This window comes from Porites lutea, chromosome 5 (assembly GCF_958299795.1).
Source record: "Porites lutea chromosome 5, jaPorLute2.1, whole genome shotgun sequence".
NCBI classification, from domain to species: domain Eukaryota; kingdom Metazoa; phylum Cnidaria; class Anthozoa; order Scleractinia; family Poritidae; genus Porites; species Porites lutea.
The window spans coordinates 40,501,655-40,509,703 of record NC_133205.1 but is presented as its reverse complement, the minus strand read 5'-3'; the positions used below and the strand labels follow the sequence as shown (position 1 = coordinate 40,509,703).

At 38.4% G+C, this 8,049-nt stretch overlaps 1 protein-coding gene across 1 annotated transcript in view; it reads left to right on the top strand.

Annotated features, from left to right (window-relative positions):
- Positions 1-2,153: 2,153 nt before the first annotated feature.
- LOC140937626 (coiled-coil domain-containing protein 180-like) overlaps positions 2,154-8,049 on the top strand; it is a 38,440-nt gene continuing 32,544 nt past the window's right edge. The window contains exons 1-7 of the mRNA XM_073387180.1: positions 2,154-2,317; positions 2,689-2,867; positions 3,624-3,712; positions 3,946-4,003; positions 4,218-4,269; positions 4,406-4,472; positions 7,492-7,529. Of these exons, the coding sequence (XP_073243281.1) occupies positions 2,243-2,317; positions 2,689-2,867; positions 3,624-3,712; positions 3,946-4,003; positions 4,218-4,269; positions 4,406-4,472; positions 7,492-7,529 (558 nt within the window). The 5' untranslated portion in view covers positions 2,154-2,242. The remainder of the gene's footprint in view (positions 2,318-2,688; positions 2,868-3,623; positions 3,713-3,945; positions 4,004-4,217; positions 4,270-4,405; positions 4,473-7,491; positions 7,530-8,049) is intronic.

Sequence of the window (8,049 nt, the reverse complement as noted above, 5' to 3'; positions counted from 1 at the left end):
TTTTTTCTCGACTCTTGTTTACCTGTACAAAGACGCTACGTGTTCAACTTGTTACAAAAAAAATTAGTGACAACCTTTGCAATCAGTGACTACTTCAAATAAGATTCTTCGAAAAAATCGCCTCAATAGCCTTTTCACTATAATTTAACTAAGTTGCTCGTCTCTCCAAAATCGTCTGCAGTGGCTGGGGTGTCTAATTAAAACGAAGACCGAAGACCAAAGATCAATGACCAAAGACCCATTAAAAGCGAAGACCTATAGACAAAGTGATGTAAGACAACACGTTGATGAAGACTAACTCATAGAACTCTTTTCCACAGTGCAACAGGCACGTCAGTGATAGGGTCTTCATTTTGTAAAAAAATCTGCGTTACACTACAAAACGAAGACACCGGTTGGCTAAACCGATTTGCTTGGCCTCAAAATACTACATGTTATCGCTCGCTACACTTTGTCCGGCGTTGAGATACATAATATAGATAAGGTGTTCGTTTTGTAGAAACGACCAGGTGAAACGACAAGACGAAGACCCCTGCTAAAACGCTCTACCAGATCCCGGGCGTTGAAAAACTCGTTACTGATAAGGTCTTCGTTTGGTAGTTTGAAGGGGTTTTTCTACAAAACGAAGACCTTATCAATAATGCTTATCAAAAACAAGAATTTCAACGCCCGGCAAAGGGTAAGGAACGCAGCAGATATATGTTGCAGCCAATAAAAACACGATTAACAACCCTGTCCTGCTTTGGAACAAACATTTACCTAGTACGTGTATTTTTACGTACCCATACCAGCAAACTAGTCTCCGATCCTTAACGAAAGCAATAGGTTTTGGGTTTGTAGTTTGACCCGGCCTTTTCTACAAATACCTTATCTTGATCATCTCAACGCCGGAAAAAGTGTGAGCGAGCGATAACGAGTATCAGTTTGGGGCCAGGCACAGCGTTTTAGCCTGATGCAACGTATTTGTCTTCGTTTTGTAATTGATCCGGATTTTTCTGTGAACCCTATATAGGGACTGCTGGTCATTTAGTGTTATCAACACCTTGAGCGGCAGTCGAGCTGAACAAAAGTTCTCTCTGAAGTGTCACAGAACATGGTTTCGTTTTCTGAGCCCACGTAAACCAAACGCTAGACTTGAGATCTATAAAGCATTTCAGGATCGCTTGACTTTTCTTAATCGACATTTGATAGTTTGGTTTAGCTGGATTTTTTCGATTTGTCAAATCTACTGAGAATATAGGACTGCCGGTCATTTGGTGTTTTGAAAACCTCTTGACCGGCTACCGGACATATAGCCACAGCATAATCAGGAAACTGAGTGAATCAGGTTTTATTTAGGGTCATTGTACTGGGAAAACTAACCTGAAACTTGACTCAGTCAGTTTCCTAACCCTAATGTAAATGACCAAACTTCAAAGCCATTCGACGTTCGACATTCAGCGTTCTTCAAAATATCCCTGCGGGTGAGGATTGGTACGCCTTCATCACGTTATGACTTGACTTGTTCTCATTTTAATTCAATTGCATTATTTTTGGATCTTTTTGTTGCCTTGTTGCAGACATTTCTCATTTGCTAACTCACAGGCTTCATTTTTTGTTTTGCTCTAGTTATCGAGGAGAACACTAATGAAGAAGTTCTGCCTTGAGTTCTTGGAAGCAATAAGCCGGAAGTGGTCATCTGTGTATTTCATTTGTCGTCGGCGCACTGTCTTGTCTCTTGATTGAAAACATAGTTTTCGTTTGCATCAGTAGCTCAAAAGACAATTTTGGGACATTATGTAACACTAAGGATTGGTATCAATTTTAAAAAAGGAAGAGCTTTTTTTGGACTAAAATATCCGAACCTGTCCGACGTAGTCACTACCCACCTGACTTGATATCAGCCTCTATCGTCGCAGACATGTGATGCAGGGCCAGTTGATCCTCGCGTGGATGAGCAAGGAATAAAGGAGAATATTCAAAATTGCTTATGAGAAAGAAAATACCACTCTGTGACCAACGGATTTGGGCACTAAAGTTATAAACCTACGATTCTCAATCCCTCATGATCCCTTTGCCAATCCCAGCAACAAAGCGTACAATTTGTGTCGCTGTACATGAGGTACTAAGCTATGTGTTTGGCCGTTGGTAGACTGGGTAGACTGTGTTGCTAACAAACAAACTCTTCATCAAAATGGCGGATTTTGTGAACGATTGAAATTAGCTTTAATTCTGCCCTAAAGAAGAAGGAGGAGACTTTGTTATGGCCCAGACTGAAGTAACTCCGCGTCGATTACTACCCGATGATGAGGTTTATCGGCAAGTCTTTGATGCAGAGGTCAGTTGTCCGTTGTTGTTTTGAGTGAATGAAGCTTATTTTGTTCTTGTTCACTGCAGTCGATCGGCATTTAGGTAACGGTTAAATTTGTTATTTCTTTCGTCGCTATATACGACCTATTTACGAAGCCAAATCGTTGATCAATATTCAACATATCTTTGCCGACTGCAGGGTAGCCGTTAGCTCATACTTTAATAACTTAATAGCGCGCTGCTTGTGTATTCACCTTGTGGAATATCTGAATTTCAATATTTTATTACAATTGCATGATAAGACACCTCTGGCACGATTTATGATAGACTGCGAATTTCAGACTGTAAATTGAATGAATTTAAAATTAATGAAATTTATGACATTAATTTACCTTACAGGTTAGTCTAGTAGAAGCACTTGAAAAAGAGAAGCTCCCACCAAAACCTAAGGAGCCATTACTTCCACTGGTGAGAGAAGCCAGGGCTACAACAGGCCATGGTATTCTGACAAAACGGCAGAAGCGGTGGATGCATGGTCGACCAAATGAGAGCAGCATTGAGAATCCTGTACATCTAAAGTAAGTCCAATGTATGAAAACCATTCTATGTATGTAAAATGGTGTGGAAAGAGAATATGCAAGCTGACAGATATTTAGCTACCCTGCGAGCAGAGGTCCTCTCTGTTGCATGGCTTTTAGCATTTACGAAACCGTTTGCGTGCCTTGTCTGTCACATAGTTGCCACGCAAACTACTTTGTAAATGCTAAAAGCCATCAAGAAAGAAACCTCTGCCCGCTGGCTAATATTTAACAATTATTAGCCCCACCAAAACCGCTGGCCCCAGTTGTTCAAAAACTGGATAGCGCTATCCACTGGATAAATCACTAAATCCAGTGGATAAGTATTAGGGAAACCAATTGCACTATCCAGTGGATAGTGATTTATCCAGTTGATAGCACTATCCACCTTTTGAACAACTGGGGCGTGAAGTACATTTACAGAGCCTCATAAATACATACTTTATTGAAAGGTCAATAGTAGGCAGCCAAAGGCCGATGTGGGCCTTCTTTATGTTGATTTTTTAGATGTGGCAGTTGTATTGATATCAGCAAACATCTTCTAAATTTGGTCAATGCTAGCTAGTAATATGAGCAATAAGCTGGAGGTTTAGCAAATCAGAAAAAGAGAAACATTTGAAGGGTTTAACAAAATAAAATATTCCTTAGACCTACATTTTAAAACATGCAAAAAGTCCTTACAGTGTATGTATGATAGTGATAGTATGTGATTGTAAACTTCAACTGCCTTATCATTTTTTAATTTCACCTTTTCAGATATGCAGCTCTTGATTCTATAGAGAAAAATTCTACACCAGAAAGCTATTTTGAAGCCTTAGAAGTCAGAGGACTTCCAGATACACCAAGTAAGAAAAACTATTTTCCTTGTCATGTATTCAAAGTCATTTTTGTTTTATCAGTTGAGTTTCTTTGTAATATAAGAATACAACAACCGGTACAATACATGTGCAACATTATACTGTTGTAACTGTAATTATTGTGTCGTGTCTCGTGGAGTGGTAGAACTGAAATTACATTATAGTGGCAATGAACGTTAATAAACTCTCCTTGTAACCAAAAAAATCATTGTGTTTCAAAGAATCAACTCAAAAGAGGACAAACATCATAGAAAGACTACAGTCCAGCAGAAAAGAAAGGTATGCTACAGCTACTTGAAAATTCACATTGACTATAACTGTTTGTGTATATACTGTGCCAAATACATTGTGTAGTGAATTTGTTAGTCTACTGGTACTTTCCAGCTTACTATTTTTCTCGGTTTCTTTTGTGTGTGTGTGAGTGTGTTTTTTTTAGGAATACAGGTACTTACGTGGGACTGTTTATATACTAATGCCCTTTTTTTTCTTGAAGGCATGAGTCTTATTTGGAGGATATGTATCAGGAATTTGGAGTCATCAATGCTGTAAGTGACTTCGTTATAATGTGAGGTTTCTTAAGCAAGCAGATACTTCCGAACACCTCGCGGGACATGAGGAATAAGGACCCTGCAAGTCTTTTGATTTCCTTTTTTAACATAGCTTATTTCACAATCTTGCCAGGAACTGGAGCCCCGCATTCTTGAATCATGTGAAAATTTAAAAGAGGTTCTACTTGAAAATGATAAAGGTGAGAGTTTGTTCATGACATGTCTAAGTTAATCATTAAATTGTTATTTTTTTAATACACTTCAATTTTTTTAGTAAAAATTAATCTTAGGGAAAGTATAGTGAATTTAATGCTTGGTCATATGGATCATACCTGCCAACTCTCCCAGTTTTCGAGGGAATCTCCAAGTTTTTCATCGAGTCTCCTGGTCTCCCGGTTAGAGCACCAAATCTCCCGGGAAATACCCACCGTGGCCTTTGTCAAAATTCTTTCATTAATTTTGTTATTTTCAAGATGTCAAAAAGGAAAATAAACAAGAAGTGGATTTAGTGCTCTTATTTGAGCTGTTCAAGATCGGAAAACGTAAAACAGAGCAATGCAACCAAATTGATATATCTTTAACCCATTCGCTCCTGGAGATTTTGCCGAAAAACGCGTTTTGAAGCTAGTCGAGTGGTTTTCTGGTCACTGTCGTGCTATAAAGAGCTAAAACTTACCACAAAACCGGTTTACAGGTCGTACACTTGATGGCCTTCTGATCCAGATGCAAAATATCAGCTTGCGAAGTTCTGGCATGCGCAGAAAGCAAAATTTCGACGTAGTTTTTGGGTTTAAAAGTGACACAGCAGTCTTGACTTTTACTTTTCACTTTCTCTCCTCTCCTCTTTTTTTGCTTTTCTTGCCTCATTTTTTTTTCTCTTGCTGGGCATTTAGTAGGCTTCATTTTGGTGGGAATAGTTTTTAGGAAAGCTTTTAGGATCTTAGGATTAGGTGAAAGGAAAGGTAGGTGGGCAACGGAACAAGATTTTCATGGAGATAATTTTCAGGTCAATGTTACATGGTTTTTTGCCTCTTTCTCCGGTGTCCTTGACTGAATTGTGCTCATTCTGGTATGGTTTGAAAGATTTCTTCACTCTGCACAAGTTAGCGGACAAAGTTGTCCTTGACCGTTAAAACTGATGACGTCACAAAGGGTAGAAAGGACGTGGATCCGCACGGGGGGTTACGGGCGGTTCAGGGGCGAATGGGTTAACGAGTATTGTAATTGGTCAGAAATCGACCAATCAAATTGCACAATACCTGGTAGAAAGGGGTGTCGATAAAACCCGGAACATGGAACATTCCGGAACACGCGGGAACATCCCGGAACATCCCGGAACATCCCGGAACATGAAAAAATAAAAGTAAATGTGGCTAAATATCATTTAGGCAAAGTTAAACTCAAGCGAGTTGGCCAGCAGTCTTCTCCCACTTCAGTATGTGACCTACAGGGCGGCCCGCGGGGAATTGCAGGGCTCCTTGTGTGCCCTTTTGCTAGTGTTGCTTTGCATTGTAGCTTTGCTTGCTGATTGTAGCGGATCATTTCTTAGCCTTCTTGCAAATCAGTGCGGATTCTTGCTGATAGTCGCGGATCAATGTTTGCCTTCTTGCGAATCATTGCGGATTCTTGCTCCCTCTCCTCCCTCCCTGCCTGGTGGTTTGGTAAGTATTTTCTCAGGTAAGTATCTCCACTGAATTTTTTCAGTGTGACGGTGCCGGTTAGTGGCTGCTCCTGGGGTGGTTCCCGCTTCCAGGGTTGCCATGGATACCTCCTCTCTGCTTATTGCATTTGGCCCCCCGCTGACCTTTAAGGCACCAGTTCCCAAGCTCATCATTAGCGATGAGTTTAATTTTCATGAAAAAAAAAATTAATTAAATAAAATGATAATAATAACATAGTTTTTGTAAAAATTAATAATAACAAAATAACATAAAATAACAAAAAAAAAATAAAGAAAGAAATGATTAAGAAAAAGAAACTCATCTCCGAGTATGAGAAAACAATATTTTGTCGCAAATAATTTGTTGGGCGAGTGAGGGTCCATGCAAATGACAGTAATGAGTGAAGGCTTGCTTCTGAAATCAAAATATATTAAAATAGGTCGCGAGGAGGGGGGTTTTCAAGCTTTACAACCTTTACTCACACAGCTACCTCTTGTAATTGTTTGCCATGAGTTAATCATTTGGCAGTTAGCCATTTACGGTTCTGCGATGGTCTGAAATGTCGGTGCAGTACGTCATGTCAAGCCGAGTCGGTAATTAAGTTGCGATGGGCCCCTAAGCTCTTCTTACGGTCGCAAAGCCATAAATGAATAACCGTTAAACCGCATGGCAAACATTTACAAGATGTGGCTGTGTGAGTAAAGCTTGAAACCCTCCTCCTTGCGACCCATTTGAATATATTTTGAATTTAGAAGCAAACCCTCACTCATTACTGTCATTTCCATGGACCCTCGCCCCACAAATTATTTGCGACAAAATATTGTTTTCTCATACCCGAAGATGATACGAGTTTGTTTTTCTTTATTTCTTTCTCTTTCGGTTTTTTGTTATTTTACGTTATTATTTATTTTTATAAAACTGATTTTATTATTTTTATTATTATTTTTAATATTTATTTATTTTCATGAAAATTATTTTCATTTTTTCATGTTCCGGGATGTTCCGGAATGTTCTGGAATGTTCCGGCATGTTCCGGAATGTTCCATGTTCCGGGTTTTATCGACGCCCGGTAGAAAGTAGGTACGGGTTTTGCACGCTGTTATTAATGTCGGGAACATTTAGAAGGCCTGCGGGTGATTTTCGGAGAGTATTCAGACATTGTCGGAAATGACATTCTTACAAATGCAAAGATTTCTAGCTAGATGTCTCCAGATTTTTGTACTCCGGGAATTGACAGGTATTTATGAATGATTATAAAGTTTCTATTAAATATCTTCTAGAGAGAACTTCTGTGAATAATGATATTTTTCTAATAGCATACAAAACCTTCTTCGTTTAATAAACTCTTTCTAGTAATACTTCCAGCTGAAACTTAATTAGCAGTAATCAGTGCACTAGCTGTAGCACTTACGTCCCTCTACATTCTGGTAATTTTTTGAGCTTCAGAAACATCATTTCTTGTACAATGCATTATAAAAAAATTCAAATGAAAGAAATTTGCACTTATGGCATTTGATAATTACTATGAACTTATTTTTGTTCATTTATTGTTTCTCAGAAATTGAGCAACTACTTCAAACAATAGAATGTGATGATGTAAGTATTTAAAAATTTTGTCACAGAATATGCAAGTTACTGAACGTTATAATCTTTTTCTTGGTATAATTCATGCATGAGCATTTAATCGGCAACAACAAGGCTCCTTTAAAAAAAATTGAAGAAAAGAATACACATTATGGTTCTTATCAGGAGCTTTTGTAAACTTTGGCAAATTTTAAGAACAAATTCTATCTGAAGGAAAGGTAGGTGTATTTGTGATCAAAAATTTATCTCCTTATCTACCAAAATGTTCCTTGTTTCAGTGCTAGCTTTCCAATGAAGTTTCTTGGAAAATCAGTAAGGAGAGTTGTAAAGAAAAACAAACTGTGTACTTAATATTATTTATTGAACATTATATTCATAGTCTATACTGAATAATGTATTTGTGCTCCTGCAGGCCATAGTTTAGACCAATGAGCATTCCAGAAATCACTCAGTTATGTCTGACTAACACTATTTTGATAGGTCTGTGCTAACGGTATAGGCGCCAGCAGATTTTATAGTAGACAAGTGTTTT